General features: G+C 41.8%; 2 protein-coding genes across 5 annotated transcripts; both read left to right on the top strand.

Moving 5' to 3' along the window:
- Positions 1 to 7,881, top strand: LOC120793374 (muscarinic acetylcholine receptor M2-like). The gene is made up of 4 exons (XM_040133385.1): positions 1 to 53; positions 4,947 to 5,169; positions 5,387 to 6,253; positions 6,972 to 7,881. The coding sequence occupies exons 2-4, from the start codon at positions 4,999 to 5,001 to the stop codon at positions 7,281 to 7,283; spliced, it is 1,350 nt and encodes a 449-aa protein (XP_039989319.1). The 5' UTR covers positions 1 to 53; positions 4,947 to 4,998; the 3' UTR covers positions 7,284 to 7,881.
- Positions 7,882 to 10,474: 2,593 nt separating this feature from the next.
- Positions 10,475 to 21,027, top strand: LOC120793191 (S-adenosylhomocysteine hydrolase-like protein 1). Of its 4 annotated transcripts, none has more exons than XM_040133003.1 (17): positions 10,475 to 10,860; positions 14,973 to 15,084; positions 15,544 to 15,681; positions 15,871 to 15,971; positions 16,332 to 16,434; positions 16,559 to 16,653; positions 17,401 to 17,507; positions 17,595 to 17,711; positions 17,799 to 17,862; positions 17,979 to 18,067; positions 18,192 to 18,262; positions 18,372 to 18,466; positions 18,560 to 18,658; positions 19,250 to 19,318; positions 19,458 to 19,536; positions 19,650 to 19,770; positions 19,868 to 21,027. In XM_040133003.1, the coding sequence occupies exons 1-17, from the start codon at positions 10,570 to 10,572 to the stop codon at positions 19,872 to 19,874; spliced, it is 1,758 nt and encodes a 585-aa protein (XP_039988937.1). In that variant the 5' UTR covers positions 10,475 to 10,569; the 3' UTR covers positions 19,875 to 21,027. The 4 variants fall into 4 exon arrangements, with proteins under 4 accessions (XP_039988937.1, XP_039988938.1, XP_039988939.1 ...); XM_040133005.1 differs by lacking the exon at positions 10,475 to 10,860 and adding an exon at positions 12,292 to 12,371; XM_040133004.1 differs by lacking the exon at positions 19,868 to 21,027 and having other exon boundaries at positions 19,650 to 19,774.
- Positions 21,028 to 22,440: the final 1,413 nt, after the last annotated feature.

Genomic DNA, 22,440 nt, shown 5'->3' with positions numbered 1-22,440 from the left:
AGTAACATGGACGAAACTAAAACAGCTCATCCATCTCATTCCCTGCAGAAAAGGTAAGATAACATTTCTCTGTGGATTTCTACCAAACTGCTGCAGGTAAGTTTAGGTAAGGTTAGGTTTTTTTTTTTAGAAAATTACCCTAACTTACAGGTCAGCAACTTTCAGGAGATTTTAATACGTTTCGGCTGAGGCACCGGTAAACCAACTATTTTTCTACACATCTATAAAGTTGGAAAATGCATTTCCTACATTTTGGATTTCACACAAATCCTCTCAGGGTGGGAATTTTTGTAACCATGTGAATCTTTCTTATGCTCTAAAGTTGTTGTTTTTAAAAAAAAAAAAAGCTTGATTCAAAAGATGCTAAAAGAAGCAAAACTGGAAGGTATAAAGATATAAGGCAATATAATGGGAACATTAAAATACTGATAACAATGTCACCGTGTAAACTCACAGATATACCAAAAGGAAAGTTCCAGCAAGATAATGTGATACATCAATATATTGATTGAAATTTTGCCCTCCACATGCTGAGTCAGCTTCCTAAGGAAGTTTCTATTTATTGTAGAGTGGAACTGGGTATTATTGTTCCCCCAGGGCTGCTCTAGAAATGTTTATCTTCATTCCCGCCCTGAGCTGAAAGGTTTCAGTCAGCCACCAGCGTCAGATCCCGACCCTGGATTCCCCAGTCTCCCTGCTCCCGAGGAATCCCCCTGGTTACACTGTTTGTGTTTAAGAGGGATATTAGATTTCACACAGACAGCTCCTCCCTGAAAACTGTAGCCCCACAAGATGAAATCAAGTTATGTTTGTTAATCTTTGCTCATTAACTCTCTCCTACTCATGCCCCCTGAGATGGACTTCCTCTGTTTGTATGGCACTGCAGTGTCCTTTCTATTTTATTATTTTCAATCTTTTGCCTCCTCTTTACTTTATCATTTCAGTTTTATTTTGGCATCCCTTCCACCCTGGTCACTCTGTGACTTGTGCCTTTTTTTTCTTTCTGTCTCCACTGCAGTACAAACATTCAATTGGTTTTCTCCTCTCTCCGTTACACTGCTGTGCGAGGCCAAAGCTCAGGTTGATGTGAAATGTCCCACTCTTCCGATTCAGGACGTTCCCCTTTGAAATCACAGCAAACCTACTTAGAGTTACTAGTGCAATGATATCAGGAACTTTGCTGCAAAATAAAAAATAATGAAAAACTATTTCAAATCTGTAAAATGTTGCCTTTACAAATCAAACACAAAGTCCAATGAAGCCTCAAACTAAGGGCATGTGCTGTACTTTTCTAGGTCATTGTATCTCATATGGATACATATTGTATGTTTACGTGCTTTGCAGTTGCTGGTTGTGTCTGTACAGACATCCAAAATGATGAGATTTCCAGTCAGAAACATGTTTGTCTTGAAAAGACATAGTAAACAATAAAATACATTTATGAGATAAAAATCTATTTCGCAACGAAACAATTAAAAACGACAACGCTTTGATCCCTGTAATCGTTAAATCCTTCTTTTGATGAAACTGTTTACTCTGTGTAATGTCCGCAGTCACAGATGTGTTTCCACACCTGCTCTTGTCTCTGCAAACAAGCCCCTTGTTTCACCGTCTCATCTGCCGGTAACTCCTGACCTTGAAGCCGACTGTTGTATCGTTCATGATATTAAAGACAGTGCAGACTTTTTAAAGCAGAGATCACCCAGCCAGATGAGTACTACTATATCCTAGAAGCATATTACCGGTACAGCTGTTGCAGGCAGCATCTGCTGGATCTAATTATTATGTCTCTGTGCCTGTCAAAGAAATACTGCTTGCCTCTGTGACTCTCTCCAGTTGCCCTGAACAGCAATAAGGTAGGTCCAGTAGTGTAGGTCCTATTAGTGTGAACGGAGAGAAGAAGTGAGGACGGGCTCATGAGCAGGCAGCAATTCCCACTCTCTTACCAGCCATCACATGACATGGAAACATCTTCACACAGTCTTATTAGACATGTGTATGTGGTACAAATCTACTTGGCAAACTAGTTGGGTATGATATTAACCTCACTGCCCCTAAAAACTCATCTTTGGAGAATGAGAGGCTTTCAGTTAAGTCAGTTAAACAGCTACATACAGCTAAATAGACCTGACTGTCTAAATGTCTATAAAATGTCTTAAAAATGTAACTCCAAAGCAAACATACATAATTTCTTGTCAGATAGGAGCAGTGGTGGAAAGCAGGTAGATAATTATTAAGTATGCTTACTCAGGTTTTGTATTTAAGTATAGTTTTGAGGTACTGGTACTTAACTTGAGTATTTCTATTTCATGTTATTTCTACACTACATTTCAGAGGAAAATATTTTACGCCACTACATTTATCCAACTACTGTCGTTTCTAGTTACTTGACATATTAAGAGAGTACTACACTGATTAACTTTGTACTCCTAAAACACTGTCAGACTCATAAAGAGGTATCAAAATTGATACAGTAGATGTGTTATGCTAGTAGTCGCCAATGTAGCCTCAAGCTGCTAGCCTCAAGCAGAGATGAGGAGTGGGCTGCAGAAGTCTGGTAAGCTCACGTCTTTCATTTTTTTCATTTCTAAACTTGTAGTCTTCAGGCCCAACCGAGGCTGACTCAAATGACATCACTTGAGGCATCTATCAGATTTTTCTGCAGCTCCCTCTGGAGCTTTTGTTTGTTTGGGTTTTTTTTTTACATATGTAGTGGTAATTTCCAACACCTGTAAACTAAACTATATGATCAGTTTAGAATATCGTGCATTATTATAGATTAAATTACTTAACAGTAGAGTACAATTAGGTGCTCACCTATCTAGTACATCACTGAAATACTTCATGCGCTTTGAAAGGGCCTATGCTGCCGATTGAGCACTTTAACTTTTGATACTGAAGTACATTTTCCCTATAATATTTCTGTACTTTTAAAATTATTAATGCAGGACTAAAATTGAGTATTTACTTGGTTGTATTTCTACTTTTACTTAAAAGGACCTAGATAGTTTCTTCACCACCGGTTAGGAGAACATTGCATTGACTTACATTAACTCCCTAGAGACTTACCCTATGTTAACCATTACTGCTACATGGCTTACTGTGACCCTAAAATTTACTTTAACCTAAACCCAAGCGTAATCTAACAGTTTACCTTGGGGAGACCTGCATGTTGCCTAAAAATGAGAAGTGAGTTGGTTAGGTGTGGTCATGTCAATAGGTTGTTGCCCACGCCACATGATCAATGCAAGTAAACTTCAACCTAACCCTGGTTCTTACCTTAGCCCAAATCTTGTCTATACCCTTAATTCACTATAAGACAAAATATTCTCGCAACTCAAACATAACAATCACAAGCTGTCGAGCTGTTTATCTAACACACACACGCGCGCGCGTGCACACACACACAAAGAGAGAGAGGGAGAGATACACACCAGCTCTTTTTTTCATCTGTGACAGAAAAGCCCCAGAATGGGTCCTTGATGAGTAAGTGATAGAGTTAGAGATGCTGTAATGAAGTTTCGTCTCGCTGTAAGACCAGGAGGGAAACATCTCTCAGGTACAGTATGATGTTATCATGTAGTCTAATGGAGTCACTTAGAGGGTTTCAGCAGTATGCAACAACCCTCGTGGTCTCATCTAAGTGTCTTTACATTGATTTTCTGATCAGAATACATCAGTTAATCACATTGTTATGCTGTGTACATGTTGTAGGTCTACTCCTGATGTGTATTGTTCTTTCTCTCTTGCCTTAATTTGTGCGTTTTGCTGTTTGCTCGACTGCTTGGGGCCATTTTAAATACACAACCCATTATAAATACAAACAAACAAGTATCTCTGTATGCATATCATATGTTGTTTAGTAGGGGATTTTATCCACAGCACCTAACAGCAACATGAGTGCCTGGATTTTTTGCATGGGTGGCCCCAGTGGAAATCTGTCTGTATACTCATTTACACAGTGACTGTGCAGACTCACTTTTTTTCTCACGCAGAGAGCAGAAATTACTCTGCAGGTAACCATTCTTTGGCCTCCGAGAATCTGTCCTGATTTGACATTAAAACAACGGCTTCTAATGACGTTTATGGTGGGCATCTGTCTCAAACAGCAAGCACACAAGCACAAATCAACACATGCATGCACACTCGCAGGCATTCAGTAGCTTCCCAAATGAAAACCCAGTTTCAAAACAGGCAGCATCAATTTCCTATCCAGGAGCCGAGATGTTTTTAGGAAATGACTTCTATACACTTGCAGGATCAAAATAACAACTTGACATTATTGAATTGGATCTCACGCACAGATTAGATACTCTCAAAAGGCATTTTGTGACTTTCAAGGCTGAATGGGAAATTTAAATGAACTCTCTAGAGGTGTAGGTGGCCTTGTTACATGGTCCTATTGAACCTGTCAGGTCAGATTTGATCAAAGTTAAGAATCCCAGGTCTTAACTGGTAGAGAGTAGCTCGGCAAACAAACCATTTATTTCTTTATAGAAGTGTAAAGGTAACTCAAACCCAATATTAGCCAGATGCAAAATGGTTTAAAAAAATCAGTTCATATAGGAAGCATCTGATACCCTTTAGGTCTAATCACATCTAATTAAAGTTGATTTTCAAAAATAAGCTAACACCTACTGTGCAGATTTTTATATAAACTCCAAACCAGTTTCAACTTGTTATTGCTGATATGAGTATGTGCTTTATATTCTTAAACACAGCTGCTGCAGCCTTTATTTGCTCACCTGTCCATCCTTCACACCTGGGCCAAACTACAAGCTCAGAAACACTCAATCACCTGCCAGCCGATTCTGCATCTGTGACTGTGTGGGCAGATAAATGCACACACAAACACAAATATTTTGAATCAAAATATTTGAAATAGCAAAACAGCTGTAAAGAAGCTGGTTCTTTCACAGTCTTTGTCATTACCTTGTATTGTACAGATATGACTCGTGCCTGAAGCCTCTGTGAGAAGGACATCCAAGAGGAGATAGAATGGACACTCTGAATTCATCACACACCGACAACATCAACAGCACTGATAACACCAGCGTCTTTTCTGGAAGTCCATACACGACTGTGGAGATAGTGCTCATCATCCTGGTGGCAGGATCTCTGAGTCTGATCACTGTCATTGGAAACATCCTGGTCATGCTCTCTATAAAGGTTCGGGTTTTCTTGTTTTGATCATTCAAGATTAATGAGTGTGTTTCGAGCATCCATCTCTGGACACCATGAAAAGCACACCCAGACTTAGAGATAAGGATACAGCATGTGGAACTCTTGTGCAGAGGGGTAATCTAATAGAAATGAGAGAGCACACATCACATTCTGCAAAAAAAGATTAGCATCTGACAGCCTTCCCCATGTTGTTTCTCTAAAGGTGAACAGGAACCTGCAGACCGTCAACAACTACTTCCTGTTCAGTCTGGCCTGTGCAGACCTCATCATTGGCGTCTGTTCCATGAACCTCTACACTGTCTACATTGTGATTGGCTACTGGCCTCTGGGAGTCGTAGTGTGTGACCTGTGGCTTGCCGTCGATTATGTTGTCAGCAATGCGTCAGTCATGAACCTGCTCATCATTAGTTTTGACCGTTACTTCTGTGTCACCAAACCACTCAGCTACCCAGCACGCCGCAGCACCAAGATGGCGGGCCTTATGATAGCTGCGGCCTGGGTCTTATCCTTCATCCTGTGGGCTCCAGCCATTTTGTTCTGGCAGTTCATCGTGGGCGGGAGAACCGTGCCGTCAGGTGAGTGCTACATCCAGTTCTTCTCCAACCCAGCGGTGACGTTTGGGACAGCAATAGCAGCTTTTTACCTGCCAGTGGCCATCATGATCCATCTCTACTGGCGCATCTCCAAAGCCAGCCGCAGCCGCATGAGGAGGGACAGCAGAAAGACCTCAGGCACAAGTCTGGGAGAAGGCCCCTCTCACAGCCAGGAGGACGGATGTGAGAGTCAGAACAACTGCATCTCGACAAGAGAAGCTCAGGAAGGGGCTGGAAATGGGAAGGAGAGGGAAATGTTGCAGCAGCAGAACGGAAGCGGCCCCTGCAAGGAAGAAAGGACTGACCAGGTGGACTCAGACAGCATCCACGCTTCAACATCTAAAGACATAGCTGCTGTCCCTGCGTCATCACAAAGGGGATCAAATAGTGGGAGAAAGACAAATCAAACACAGCCACCTTCTCCTGAGAGCTCAGCTGCCGACAGGCAAAGTCTGGTCACAAGGACACTGTTTAAGGTAAATTTGTATTTACTGTATAAAAAATGTACACCAGACACCAAAATGATCAGTCACAGATTTGGCTGGATTTACAGTTACCAATATTTTATGCCCTAGTGGTGTAGCTCTCTCCCAATGACTCTGGTGACCCCCTGAGTTTTCCTTTAGCAGCACCATGAGGTTGAAATTTGTTGTTTGGAGTGAAATGTCTCAATAACTGTTGGATGGATTTCCATGAAATTTAAATTTTGGTTTTTCAGCCCAAAACGTTGGTGTTCAAAGTTCATCAGCCTAGTTTCCAGAAACAACAGGCAGCTGCTTTCAGTGAAAAAGCTCTGAAAACTCGCTGCGCACTACCTGCTCCGTGCCAGATGACAAACAGACACACTTAGCAAGTAGCTGGTGAAGATAGTGGAGCATTTAGCAGCTAAAGAGCCAGACGTTTCCCTGTGGAGTTCGTACAGACCAAAACAGAGCTAACGAGAGAGAATAATACATTTATATTTCCAGGTGGCCAGACACACAGCTCCAAATGAATTGTAATATTACTCCATGTCTGCTGGATGTGTAAACAGATAATTGTTTGCTAACACCACGTTTGCTACAACAATTTGATAAGGTCAGAGTTGCTTTTACAGCTATGTCCACAGCCTCCAAGTGGCAAAAAAAAGAGCTATTGATATTGTTTTAAAACCTACAAGTAAAAATTTCCTCTTCTTCTACTGTCATTTTCCAGGTAACAAAGCAGAGTGCTGTGGCAAAGTGGAAAAAGAAGGGCATTTCCTCCAGGGAGAAAAAGGTGACGCGCACCATCATGGCCATCCTGGTTGCTTTTGTTGCCACATGGACGCCGTACAACGTTATGGTCCTGATCAACACCTTCTGTTCCATCTGCATCCCAAACTCCCTCTGGACGATTGGCTACTGGCTCTGCTACATCAACAGCACCATCAACCCGGCCTGCTATGCCCTCTGCAACGCCACCTTCAAAAACACCTTCAAGCACCTACTTCTGTGCCAGTATAAGAACATACGTGCAGCACGATGAGGGCGACAATACTGGCTCGCATCTGTGATGGAGTCAAAAATAATGTGGTAAAGAGTTGACTCCAATATTGGATTGAACATAATGTTGAAATGTAGAATGAGTGTGTTCTTCTTATGCACTTATTCCATTTCTTTTTCAACTTATTCCTGTTGCCACTGAAAATGAAACTATACATTGTTACATTTATAATTGTACGTAACTTTTAATGATTTTAAAAAAGACATGGCATTGTATTATAATTCTCCAGACAATGCATTCTGCTAGGAATGCAGTTTATTGTGAAAAACTACATTTGAGTGTCATTTGGGGTTTTACTTTGAAAGGATGTTTTCCTCTTTTCTCCTTCTACATGAGCTTGTGCGGTATGTTGTTTAATATGCAACCTGTTTTTACCCCAGCGTTAAATGTGTGGTTAATGTGATAAAAGTATAAGTCCACTATAAGAAGAAGATTATAAACTATATTATAAACTGCAAAATGAATACACTGTATTATTGACATGTCATTGCCTAAAGTGACACTGAGCTGTGAAACAGGAAAAATCAGCCAAACTGAAAAATTTGAAAATAAGACTGTAACCAGGTGTGTGTGTGTGTGTGTGTGTGTGTGTGTGTGTGTGTGTGTGTGTGTGTGTGTGTATGTGTATGTGTGTTTGTTTGTTTGTGTTTGTGTTTATGCATGTTTCCTCTATGGTTAGATTTACTCAGTCATATTAAAATGATGACATCTGTAATCCATGTTGTTGTGAAATGAGCCCAAATGTGTGATTTGTCTGTATCTTCCCCTCTGTCGTCATGTATTAATACATTCTGTCTGAAAATAAAATAGATCATGACAGAACATTTAATCTAGTATCAGTTTTCTTTGTCATAAACTGTCTCAAATTAAACTAGTTAATGCAAAGAATGACCACTCAAAGCCTGATTTATTGGCTCCACCGTCACAACAGGCTTCAGCCAGACTGGCTGCAGGTGCAAAATAGGAGGTTAATGGAAAATAAGCTTCATTTTACCCAGTTATGATGAAGCAAATGATGGTGCAGCATACAAATGTTATTATATATTTGTTGCTAGAGTTTAATTTATCATCCAAGTATACAGGCTATGCTGTGTCTGTCCTTGTGTGACTGAGTACTTGTGTCTCTCATGTACTAAACAAGAATAAATACGCTTCACAGCAAAGTCAGCAAGGATTCAGTTTTCTTTAACACTAAGAAGACAGATTACACACACTGCCACAGTTTTTCTGTGGATGCAACTCTGGTTTCCTTCCACAGTCAAAAGACGTGCAAGTCAGGCGGACGGCAGACTATTTTTCTACAGATGTCTGTAAATGTGTTCGTGAGAAACTTGCTGGTTGATTCCACGACTCCTGCTTAATATTTACTGGGACACCCTCTGATTAGAAATTAGTGGCAAGAGTGAAAAAAAAAAAAACAAACCCAAAAAACAACCTATCAAATCAACACCACAGACAGCCAGAAACAGTCGCACAGTTAAAGTATTTTCTGTGATTAAACAGATTATGGAAGGGCAAACCTGGCTGACAAAATTTTCTGCACCACAGAAACATAGGGCAAACCCGTGCAATCCTGCAAACTCATGAACAATCCCTGTACAATTTTCTTTAATTCCGTAAAAATGAACCGTTTAAAGGGTCCCAGTGAAAACCTCACTAGCCACTTAGAGGGACAATTTTCAATACCACTCCCTATTTAACACCAGAGTCCGAAATTCCTGCACTGAATAGAATTGTGGATCAGAGAAAAGCTTTGGCCGGAGACACAGAGGACTGGATACGGCATCCCTCTCCCGCTGCTCCTCCCCGGCTGGCTGGGTGTCATAAAGCTCTTCGGGTTCCCATTAGACACAGAAACAAAAAAGCAGGAATCAAGCTGAAATCCTGCCTCCGTCTCTGCACTTAATAAAGAAAGGACAGATGGTTCCTCTGCCTCAGCTGTGGGAAAACCCCCCCAGACAGCTGTGGAACTGTTACGCCCTCTAGTGGAACAAGAAGCACATCTCCTGATGACACTCCTCCACCTGAAGGCTCACCGGCAGAAACCTAAAAAAAACTTTGACCATGTGCCGTTTGCACTGTTACAACATCAGCTGCAACATTTGTTAAATATTTGGGTGCGTGTAACTCTGTGGAAGAGAACTTCTCTAAAACTGACCGTCTGAGTGTGTTTGTGATCACTGTGTGTTTTAACACTGTATGTGTGTGTGTGTGTGTGTGTGTGTGTGTGTGTGTGTGTGTGTGTGTGTGTGTGTGTGTTTTATGATGGCTCTCACCACAGTGAGTTTAGATGAAGCTTCAGCAGTGCGAGTCTCTTTTTGTCATGATCCACCTGCTGCAGCACGACTGGGAAAACACTGTCCAGTGAACATTTGTATTTGTATTTTCACCCCCATCACTTACGTTGAAAGTGCATTATGAAGAGATATTTTAATGATTACCGCAAGAAAAAATTTGTTTCAGTGTTCACATGGGCACCTGGCTGTTATTTCAAGACAGACAAATTTCACAATTTCTTACCATACGCTTAGATAACCAGATTAAAGTTAAATCCTTAACATTGTGTATTTCAAGCCTGATAACTACACCAGTCTGTTTGAGGGGCCTATCCCAGCACTTCAGCTCATAACTTTGGTGTCACTAATGATTTAGTTTCTGCATACTTGTATTAGCGATTTGGTTTGGCACACTTGTCTTCTAACCTGGTATTCGACTCACAAGGTGGAGGTGGCCAGTCACCATGGGGCCACTATTGATGCTGGTGGAGTTTTATGTAAACACGTCACCGTGCCTGTTTGTTTATTATGTAACCTTTGGTTTGTGTTGCATTCATGTCTTTGTGTTAAAAATTTGTTATCAAAGGCAACCCAAAAACGCGAAGTGGCTCCGCAGGTCTAAGTGCAGTACGTGCTTCTTTTTGGCACAAACGGGAGGAACCTTCAGTACCAAAGGCCGTGTGAGGGCCCACGCTGACATCTACACAGATGGTACTTTGGTAGCACTCAGGAGTTACATTCCTACATTTCCATGTTACATTTCCCTCCGTGTCAAAAAGCAGTGCTCACATCAGTGTTTACCTTGTACACACTGCATCCAGGGCCAATTATCTACTTTACATTTAGTCAAAGTAACCCAAGAACTGCTTCTATTTAGAGTCAAAACACACACCGTGCAGGAGGAAATATCAGATGTTATGTATGTGGGCAGTGTATGGCTGAGCTGTCACCGGGTTTGTTAATTCACTTCATTACTGGCTGCCAGAGGAGCCATGGCAGAGGACAGGGACCAGAAAGGAGCCCCCTGGGAAGACCTGCCACTACCTGATTATTATCCTGAACCACATATTGAGGACGGAGCTGTGGTGAATGGAGACGCAGAAGGGGATGCACCTGGTACCACAGAGGAAAGCACCAAAGATCAGGCGTTAAAATGTAGCCCAAACCTGATGCAGATGCTAAAGGCAGCAGAGAGCAGGTGGACTCCTCAGGGTCGGGACGGAGACGGGGCAGAGGCATCTGGGACAGAGGAGCTGGTTACTGAAGCAATGAAGACTGACATGGTGAGCAAGGGCACTGCTACACTTCCTGACTCTGACTGACCCCACAGGCAGCGTGAATCTGCATACACTCAGGCTGTCAATGATTTTAGTTGCAATGTGCAGGCCTCTATCAATGTTTGACCAGCTCACCCACGCACATGCTGCACTCATTTTGTCTCTCTGAAAAGACAGAGCAGACTCAAAGGGGAACTCCACCCATTTTACACATCAGTGTCTGTTTACAGGTCTTGGCGAGGACAAATGCATATGTGAAAAAAAAGTTGTATAAAGCCTTTTGGGGCTTTAAACGGACTTTGATATGCCTCACGTTATGTCCCTTGAGTCAGCGCTGGTTGGCTCTGAAAAAAAAAAAAAAATCCCCTGAATCTCCAAGTGAACTGTCTGCGGTCAGTTTGCATTGTGGGTAATCTAGGCACCTGGTTTAAGAATGTGTGAAAGAAAGACAATACATCTGGTTCTGCTGCATCAATTTTGATCCTTTTTTTAAACTGTCCATTGTGAGTCTGACAATGTTATAGGAGTGCGATGCTACATGAATGGAGTACTCTTTTATACAGGTACTCCACTCATTAGTATCGCACTCCAGTAAAGTTTGTAAGAGACAGATAAAAAATAGAGTGGCCAACATCGAAGCAGCAGAGGGTGAGATATCCTGACTTTTTGTTTCTTTTATGGGTCAGGCTCCAAAAACACTGAATCCTACATTTCCCACAATCCCCCGATAGCATCTACTATGAGACCCTCCCTGCCTGGTAAATGTCGAGATCTTTAGACTGCATGTAACACAGACTTTCTGTCGTAATCTGATCTCTCAGGCTCGTACTAACATAACCCTGATGACATCACAATGACATCTTCAGGGTTTTGTTTTTTTTCTTCTGACCTTACCGAGCCCCCTCCAGAGCCACAGAGGTCACTACACACTTTTACAGGCTGTGTGGTGGTTTCCATGATGGGTAAACTGTTCTGCATGTGGAAAATGGGCGGTGTGTCCCTCTAAGAGTAACACTACAGAGCTGCTTTGGTCATTTAGTGCACTGAAAACATTAAATTCCAGCTTCTATTGTCCGATCTATTAAGAGAAACCTAAGCTGCCATCTGCGTCCCTGAACGCAACATGTGTGCATATTCATACTCATCCGTGGCCTGAAGTAACACTTGACTGAGCCTGTATTTCCTTACATCGCTCTTGCTTCCCTCTACTCTAACCTGTCTCTCTTCTCTATTTTTTCCCAGGGTTCCCCTCTGTAACCCTCACAAAGACTCCATTTATTGCCACTTTCCTCCCTCTGTCCTCTCTCCACCTGTCACCTGGGCCTGCTGGGGCGAGGGTGTGGCATAAAGCGTCACTCCGCAAACTATGTAATCCGTTCAATAGCATCAGCTCGCAGCTCTGCAGGGTTGTTGAGTGTCACTGTGGGAGCGCTAGTGCCAGCATGAAGAAAGTGTACAGTCTAGTGAACATAACTAAAGCCAAGGACCAGGAGGCAGTGCAGTCTATCTGTATCAAGGTATCACTACTTTTGCTTTGGAAGCACTGTTGTGCTCTTTATGGGAAAAGTTTTTGAGTTTTCTTTTGAAGGGCAGCGAGTCAGGTCTTCAGGTGGAATTAGGCAGAAGTAAGCATAAAGCTGTTTTAATGGGAGTACTTGAAAAAACTTTAACAATCTTTTATACCTTTTTTTTTTTTTTTGGACAACTTCAACTGTGAATTGTATTGCTTCTCCAAGAGCAGGGAAGAAATCTAATAGAATGAATTATGTTATTTGGACTGTTTCTAGCTACAAATGAATGCTCAAATGCACATTAAGACTCACACCCACTTTGATTAAAATAATTATTGGACTTTCACAGCAGTTGGCTTGAATTCAAACGTATTTTCTGGTCCCTGTTAGAGACAGTTTTGGGACCATTAGGTTAACTTTCACACTGCTCCAAGTCACAGCTTAATGAATTTTTGTGTTGAAGATTAAGCAGCTGCTTGAGTAAGCGCCAGCTGTACTCAAAAGACTGCATTCAAGTTACTTAGAGCAAAACTGGAGTTAATTTTACACCAGTCTGCCTTTGAACAGGCACGACAGCTTGAAAATATTCACCTCCAAGCTCCAGGTGTGGGAATATTATTTTCTTTTCAATTTATTTTAGATTTATTTATTGATATGTCTGACTTTCAGGATTTATTATATAGAGATTAAATCAACCAGGTCAACAAAGTGGATATATTTAAATTTTAGCATGTTGGGCTCCTTCATGTTTTGCATCAGGAGGATTATGAAGAAAACAAAATTGTTATTTGTTTATGTGAAATACGTTGAAATTAAAGTTAATGTGCTTTTCAAATGTTATAATTGCGATTGGTGACAGAGTTTTTTAAAACTTTGTTGACTGATTGTCTCAGCTTTGTGGACCTCACTGTATCACCTTGTCACACGTGTGTCAGCGTCTTAAGCCCTACAGGCCGCCAGGATTCCCCTTTTTGACGGCATATAATATGAAACAACAGATAAGTAAAGTCAGAGTAAAGCATGGCACTGAGAAACCCCCACAGAGATCCTCATTTCAAATGCTGACACGTATCAGGTTTAATTGCTCCTAACGAGGATTTGAGGGCTCGGTTTGAGCAGCAGGATCACATGAAAGATGCCTCACTTTATCCTTACTGATACTGATGCCTTTCCCCACTTATTTCACTAATGCAACTGTAATGAATCTCATTATTCATGACTAGAAGGCTTGCTGCAACAATTATTTCTGAAATACATGGAAATGTCAGACGTCAGATGTTTCAGTTTGACTTGTGTGATAAGCCTCCAATAACCGACTTGATAACACATTTGAGTTTTAATTCACACCTTGTTGATACTGGAATATTGGAATGCCTCACATTTTTCCAACCCCGACTCCATTTTTTTATCCAAAAAATGTCTTCCTGGCTTCTTCAGCGCTCTTATCTGAACTGACAACTGATGAAGGACTCGTCAGGACATTTTATAGAGGTCACAGCACAGCAGAGGGGTAAAAGAGAGGAACAAAAGACAGCACATACACATTGCACCCCTTTAAGGGTTACTCCAGCAATTTAGTATTGCTCTCTCATAAAGCTGGGGCACATGACCAAAGTGGTCAAAATCTGTGCAGCTGAGACATAGTGACTTTTAGTCCCTAGTGTGGGTCAGGCTACAAAAAAACTGGATCCGACATTTCCTAGAATGCAGTTCGAATGCATCTAACCGGTAATTCCCACATCTTTCAAATTACATGCCCGGTTTGTAAATAAAGCTTTGTGTTGAGAATTTGTCTCCGAGCCCAAAAGCCACAACAACCCCGATGACATCGCCATGATTCTCTCAACAGAGTTCCTTCAGAGCCACATAAGAGATTATATAACTGTTTTCACCACCTGTGTTGTGCTCCCTGTGAGTAAAGTCGCCTTTATATATAGAATCGGTGGCGTGCCGCTTTAACTAAATGCAATTAAGATTTGATCCAACAGTGTATATGCGTATAAGACTGTAATAGATCTGTAGTATACTGTAACTCCCTAAAGCCCTGAAGCTTCAAACGGTCAATGCATGCAATGCAATGTATATTTTAAAGGTGGGGCCAGTGTCAGGGGGTGTGTCTGGGTTGGTGGGTGTGTGCATGCGTCTGCACACGAGGAATAAGCCCTCAGCGAGCCTGCAGTGTGGGTTTTTTTTTTTTTTTTTGGAGCTGGACCTGAAGCTCAGGCAGCAGAGTCAGACTGAGCAGCCGGGGAGGGAGGTAGCGAACATGGCCAAGTGGGATTCCTCTGGCAGCAGCCCAGCCTTCAGACAGCCACACTGGATGGTGAGACGGCAACAGATACAGGGATGAGTCAGGACATAAGAAGGAGATGCATGACAGTGACATGCCGTGAAACAGAGAGGTGGTAGCTTACAAGAAACTCTGCTGTGATGTGCGGCGCTTACGTTCCAATGTGGCTGTCATTATGTCTGATTCAGTCTGCCTGTTTCAAGCATGATGTTGGTGAGACTCCATGCTTGTGACCTGCCGTGGAACAGCAGCTGATATACTCTTTCTCATCTTGCTCACCCTGTGCGTTTGTGTCTCCTTTTTTTTTGTCTCCAAAGCAAATACAGCTCAATGACCAGAAGCAAGAATTCAACAAACGTCCCACCAAGACAGGTCGTCGCTCTCTGTCTCGGTCCATCTCACAGTCGTCCACAGATAGCTACAGCTCAGGTATGGAAACATGCAAACACACGCGCTCTTAAGTTGGATCACATGTCTTTGATATATAAACTGAGCTGGTTCTGATCCCAGCAGCACGAGAACTACAGGCCCTGAGGATTAGCCTGGGTGCTTTCCCTTTCAGCTAAATCTTAATTAAAAGGAAAAGTCTTCTGAAGAATTACGTCTCTTTAATTTGGTCTTAATCGGCTCCTTGAGCCTTTCTCAAACATGTCAATCACTTCCAGAGTTTATGCAAAAGGCTCACTTCAAAGGCTCAGAGAAAATACTCACCAAGCTGAAGTCTGATTCCAAACATGGCATCAGAAACAACAAAACCAGAGCCAGTTCATAACTGTAAAGCTTTCCAGCAAATCACATGCTTGTATTGCTTTAACCATGTTTGTTCTAGGATTTTATATTATGTCAGCTGATGATTTTTATACACAGTGCCTAATTTCTGTGCTGCAGTGTGCAGTGACAGCTCTGAGGATGAGTTGTCACCCAAAGACAAGCTTCAGAAGACCTCCAAGGGCCTTTCCGACTTCTGCATCAAAAACATCAAGCAGGCTGATTTTGGACGCAGAGAAATAGAAATTGCACAGCAAGGTAAAACTCAAACCTCTGTTTATGTCTTCACAAGTGATACATTTATATGATTTATGTAGCACACATCCAGTGAGACTCTATAGAAGAAAGGTAACACACGAGAAGAAGTTATAAATAGAAAGTACATGTGTCGTTCCTGATGTCTGTCCTCATGTTGGATTTGACTTGGTCACTGTCTGTGGCATTTAGAAATGCCAGCTCTAATGGTCCTGAGGAAAAGAGCCGGTGGGGAGAAACCGCTGGCTGGAGCCAAAGTTGTTGGCTGCACACACATCACAGCACAGACAGCGGTCAGTTGAACACACACACTCTCACAAACGCAGACACACACACACACACACACACACACACACACACACACACACACACACACACACACACACACACACACACACACACACACACACACACAGTCAAAGAAACTAAAATGACACTGACAGAGTGAGTGCAACAGACACTGCCTGGTTGTGGCTGATTAGTTAAAACAAAGATGAAAACACAAGTTCATACCAGAGTGTATTAAATGAATGGTCATCTATTATATTTTTTCTGTACTGCATTAATCTAATCTTAATCTAATCAAAGTTCAAAAGGATTGACAGAGGGTTAGCATATGCCCTGTTGACTCTGTATGCGTTGGTCTCTTGCAGGTGTTGATTGAGACTCTGTGTGTGTTGGGGGCTCAGTGTCGCTGGGCGGCCTGTAACATCTTCTCCACTCAGAACGCTGTTGCTGCCGCTCTGGCTGAAGGAGGTAAAGCCAGCTGTGTACCAGCTGCTCCTCCACCTGACTCATCTAGTTTGTTTTGATTCTTTCTTCCTTCGTTACTTTCTCTTTTGACCATCACATGCTCTTTGTCTCTCTCTCGCGCTCTAAGGCACCTCGGTGTTTGCGTGGAGAGGAGAATCAGAGGAAGACTTCTGGTGGTGTATCGACCAGTGTGTCGGTGCTGAGACCTGGCAGCCCAACATGGTACTGTAGAGGACACCAAACAAACAACACCACCGTGCAGTTATTTCTTACAGAAAGACGGTTCATTCATAAATGGAATTAAGCTTATTTACTTATCTTTTTACCCAGAGTGTAAACCATTGAGATATTCTAGTTGAGGTGTTAACAGATTCAGTGGCCTTTGACTGGTGGTGCTCGACAGCTCTACAGTATGTTCTTGAGGAAACTTGTATTTATTTTATTCATTTATTTATTTATTTTTACAAAAAAAACTAAAACTTAGTGTTTTAGTTAGTGTTTTAACTACTTAGTACAAAGACGCTTATTTTTTCAGTTTCAAGTCAATTTTTTTAAAACTATGGTTATGTTAAGTTATGTTTGGTAAAGGTAACAGCAACATTTTAGTCTTAGTTTCTCTTTTTTTACATCTCTTTTCCTTATGTGACAAAGACTGTCACATGTATTTGCGTACAAATAAATATAAATAAATAAATATAAATTTCATGTGATATCAGAGTAAAAAAATTAGGTAGACATAGCTGCTAGTTGTACTCCTGTACTCCTTTGGTGACGTGTGGATTTTGAAGGAACTATTTAGAAATATTTTCTAAATGTTACTTTATTGGCAATTTGAGCATCAAAACCCAAATGTTAATCACATTTTTCTGGGCCTTGAAACAACCTGTATCTCCAACTCTCAGGTCTAACAACCACAGTTACAAGGGCTGCGCTCTTGGAGAGTTTATCTTGCTTTGTCGCTCTTGTCAGATTCTGGATGACGGAGGCGACATGACCCACTGGATCTATAAGAAGTACCCGAGCCTGTTCAAGAAGATCAGAGGCATCGTGGAGGAAAGTGTCACGGGCGTCTATCGGTTAGTTTCACACCAAAATTGAATCTTTCTCCAAGTAAGCAAAGTTACGTTCTCCAGCTCACGTGTGCGTCTCCGACTGTGCTTCAGGTTGTACCAGCTGTCAAAGGCAGGCAAACTGTGTGTCCCAGCCATGAATGTTAATGACTCAGTGACCAAGCAGAAATTTGACAACCTCTACTGCTGCAAGGAGTCCATACTGGACGGGTGATGAATCATGTTGTGATGGTAAACAGATAAAGACACTGGTGCAGCACAGAGCAGCGACCTCACTGTGCTTTACTCTTCTTTCAGGTTGAAACGAACTACCGACGTCATGTTTGGAGGAAAACAGGCAGTGGTGTGTGGATATGGCGAGGTCAGTAAAAAAAAAAGAAAAAAAAAGTGCTTCAGTGTAACATTTGTCTTTTAAAAAAAAAAGACAAAAGATTAAATCTAAGCAGCTCTACCAACCTCGTTTCTTTTTCCTCGCAGGTTGGCAAAGGTTGCTGCACTGCCCTGAGAGCTTTGGGTGCTGTCGTGTACGTCACAGAGGTGGATCCCATTTGTGCCCTTCAGGCCTGGTATGACTGGAGGAAGCTCTGTTTCCCTCCTCCCCTCCTCCCAATGGCACACTGTAGCCAAACGTCATACAGTCTTGTAAAAACCTGAACCCCATTCTCATTCTCATCCCCTGCTCCTTTTAAGCATGGACGGCTTCAGAGTGATTCAACTGAGTGAGGTGATCAGACAGGCAGACATGGTCGTCACCTGCACAGGTAACTGCTGTCCCCTAAAAATGAATACCCCTATTAAGAATGTCAATAGAGTACACCACACTAATGTTTATTTCCATTGGGTTTTTATTTAATTTTCATTTATTTGCAGGCAACAAAAACGTGGTGGGGAGGGAACATCTGGACAGAATGAAGAACGGCTGCATAGTCTGCAACATGGGACACTCCAACACTGAGATAGATTTGGTAAAACCACAGACTGTGTGTGTCTCTCTGCATGTTTTTTTTTTTTTTTTTTAATATGTGTAATGTGATTAACATTTGGGTTTTGCTTCTTAGGTGTGTCTGCGGACTGCAGAGCTGAGGTGGGAGCGTGTGAGGCCTCAGGTGGACCATGTTATCTGGCCTGATGGCAAGAGAATTGTCCTGCTGGCTGAGGTGACAATACTGTTATTATTGTTATTGTTGTACACCGCTACCAAGGGACAATGCACAGAAACACGTTTTCGTCTGAGCTGATCACCCTGGAGGGGCTCGTGTTGCTCTAATGACTGGCGCTCTGCACATTATCCTGTTTACTTCACAGCCACTCACAAAACACCTTAATGACTTGACAGGAAATATTGAATTGAAATTATTTCATGTCAAGTGCAAGCGACAGAAGCTATTTTCAGTTCTCATGGTGTGGCTATTCTGCGTGGAAGAGCTGCTGGGTGCTAGGTATCAAGGTGCACATACTGTTCGGTACATAATGTTTTTTTTTCTTAGTATGTAAATCTGGAACAAATGGATGTAAAGAATTCGGACAGCTGCATGTTTACATTTATATATATGAAAGGCTCACTGTCTTACGTAACACCTCCAGTTGAATGCAAATGTGTCAAATATTTCAGGTAGAGTTTAGTGTCACTAGAGACAGAGGGATACAAACGGTGAACTATATTGTACTTAATTGAAGTTTGATCAGTGGCTGCTGTCACATTATTGTATGTCATTTCAGTCTTTGAAAGTTTCGGATTTTTCTCTCAGGGCCGTTTGCTGAATCTGAGCTGCTCCACAGTGCCGTCATTTGTCCTCTCCATCACCGCTACCACTCAGGTGTGATGATACGTCTCTCTTAGAGATTTATTTAACAAAGCACCGCGGGAACCTGTTTGTTCTTCTACAAATGTATCAAAGCGGAAGTGTCAGTACGCCTGTGGTTGTGTTAACAGAGGCTGTCACTGTTGTGTTTCAGGCACTGGCCCTCATAGAGCTGTACAACGCTCCAGAGGGACGATACAAACAGGACGTCTACCTGCTGCCAAAGAAGATGGGCAAGTCTTCCGCTCAAATACCCTGACACAAACATGACCTTTACTGCTCTCTTTGTCAAACAGTCAGCAGGCTCATTAAAAAAATGATCAAGCTTATATGTTTCTACTTGCAGATGAATACGTTGCCAGTCTTCACCTGCCGACATTCGACGCTCACCTCACAGAGCTGACTGATGATCAGGCCAAGTACCTGGGCATCAGCAAACACGGGCCCTTCAAACCCAACTACTACAGGTGAAGACAAGCACGCTGCTCCTCACACACAACCAGTACGCTCATTTGATTTTTTTTTTGTTGTTGTTGTATTTAACAAAAAACATTTTTCAACTAGGTATTAACTTGTGGACATAAAACTGAAGGACAGGAGCTCATCCAATGTGCTATTGCGGATTTTATGTTGGAAAAACCTGTCACAGTCCTGTGGACGAGCACTGACGCCCTCCACAGCCTTCGGATCCCCAGGGCACAATATTGTGGAGAGAGAGCAGATGGAGACTGCAAGCCTTTACTTTTGTTCACTTATTTTTCTCTGTCCGTGTGGTTGTATCTGTTGAATGTAATCACGGTGATTTCTGAGCTGTCATTGAAATATGAAGAGAAACACAAAGTGCTGAATGTTTTATTATTTACCCCTCTGCTTGGAAAAACAACAATAACTTTTCTTAAATGGAGCAGCAATCAGTAACATACATTTAACCAACTCAACCAGTTAGTCAGCTGAATATCTGCTGATTATCAGTGAGGGAGAAACACGTTTAAACATAGAAAATACTTTCATATCTCGTGGCCTATAATCCTGATTTAAATCTAACTACCACTTTTACCTGAATTTATCATGAACCTAAACCGAAGCCTCTGACTGTCAGAACAGGATGCACTCGACAATCAGCTTATCGCTAGTTGATGTATCAATTGTATAAACTGATAACCTGTTGAGACAGTGTTGTTGCTGTTTCACATCCGAGGCACTGCTGAGGCAACATTGGACCACCAACATAAAGTAAGGCCCGAAGTTAACACATTTTCATTGACCTAATGCTCCGAAAGATAATTGTACCTGAGTCGTAAGATTTAGTAAAACAAAGAGAACGGTTTCGGTCTTTTTCAAAGCTCTTCCTAGGGTTTCTGTCTGATCATTTTTGTTAAAAGAAAAATAGGAAGGCATTTTAAATATGAAAGCAGAATGGTATTTTTCTTCGTTTGGTGCCAGAAACAACCCCAGATGATCAGTGCCCCCACACAGCCCTGTGCATACAGATCTATCCCTCGCTCCCTACTAAACAAGGGCCGATGGCAAAAGTGACCAGCTGGACCTGCTGCTCTGAAACAGCTCCACTCGTAAGTGACTTCCTTTTTACACAGTAGGGGGCGTAAGAGCACTATTGTCTTCGAGTGATTCTAGCAAATGGTCATAAGTTTCCAGCATCTCTCACTATGAAAAGCCTCAGTTCTTCTGTCCCACTATGAGTTTTGAATCAACTCCCTGCACACGCTCACTCGCTCTGTCCTCTCTCTCACACACACACACACACACACACACACACACACACACACACACACACACACACACACACACACACACACACAAAAAGCTACATCAAGTGGCTGGGTCTGTTAACCTGTTAATTGGGAGATAGATATAAGATTCTGGAGTGTATGCATAGTCTAGAGTGTGTGGGGTGCAGTGCGTAAAAACACCACATTATCTCATATATGATAACAAATGTCCAGAGCTATAGTAAGGAATATGACTTTAATGGTGAGTATAGATTCCAGTTCTTAACTTTAACACTGTAGAGGCAGCCTGTTACTTAATGAATATAGACTACATACAGTATCCACATACAGTCCACATCCAAAATATTCTTATGTAATACTCAAAATATATTGACAATATACATATTCTAAAGTCACGCCCATCATTACTCTGAGGTTAAATGGACATATCAAAGAAAAATATGCACCACGTGATTCAGATGTAGAATATTGCAGAAGTTTGTTGTAGAGGCCCTGCTTCTCATCCATTAGTGTGTTCTGTCTCTCTGTGACTGTTACGGTGGAAATATGCTGTAAAACATGGTTAAAGATAGCCAGTTTAAACATTTTTTTGAATGTAATGTCAACTATCTATCTGATTAAAATAACTTGATAAATATTAGTTTCATTTGTGTCATAATGCCATATCTTCACTTTTATATCGTCAGCATTGGTCTTGGTTCCTGCTGGACGCTACGTAATTAACTCAGTTCCACAAAAATTCCAGTTGGTCATAGAACAATCATTATCTGTTTTCCTCCATTGTTGCATCCTTTCTGTCTCTGGTCATGAAGTACTAAAAATACCCCCCCCCCGGATTACTGTAATCCAGCACCTCCTCGTGTTCGTGTGTGTGTGTGTGTGTGTGTGTGTTTATGTGTGTGTGTGTGTGTGTGTGTGTGTGCGCGTGTGTGTGCACCAAGGCAAGGCCTGGCTGAAGATCCTTACTGAACAGTACACTGTGTTTCTCTGGGACAGCACACTAAAGGTGAGTCACTAATGCTAATGCAACCAGTCTCTCCGATAATTAAAACATTTTATTTTACTAATTTCCCTCCAATGTCTCATACCCTGACTCTCGTTTTACCACAGAGATAATGAAAAATGAACCAATAAATCATCAGTGTTTGTAACAAAAGAGCCGGTTGGCAGTCTCTTTCACTTTTAGGTCACTTTTCACTCACCTGTCCGAAGCAGTTCACCCGTTCTCTGTGCTGTGAACTAATCCCACATGAATTGACACTCACCAGGCTGTTGAGATGTATATGAAATACCTTTATTGTACGAGTAATATAACACAGCAATTTACAGTACAAAGGAACAGTTGAAACAATACCAATTAAACAGCCATTAGAGCCACAAGAGATT

This window comes from Xiphias gladius, chromosome 8, assembly GCF_016859285.1.
Source record: "Xiphias gladius isolate SHS-SW01 ecotype Sanya breed wild chromosome 8, ASM1685928v1, whole genome shotgun sequence".
NCBI classification, from domain to species: Eukaryota; Metazoa; Chordata; class Actinopteri; order Istiophoriformes; family Xiphiidae; genus Xiphias; species Xiphias gladius.
Note: the sequence above shows the minus strand (reverse complement) of the source record. Positions and strands in the feature narration are given on the sequence as shown.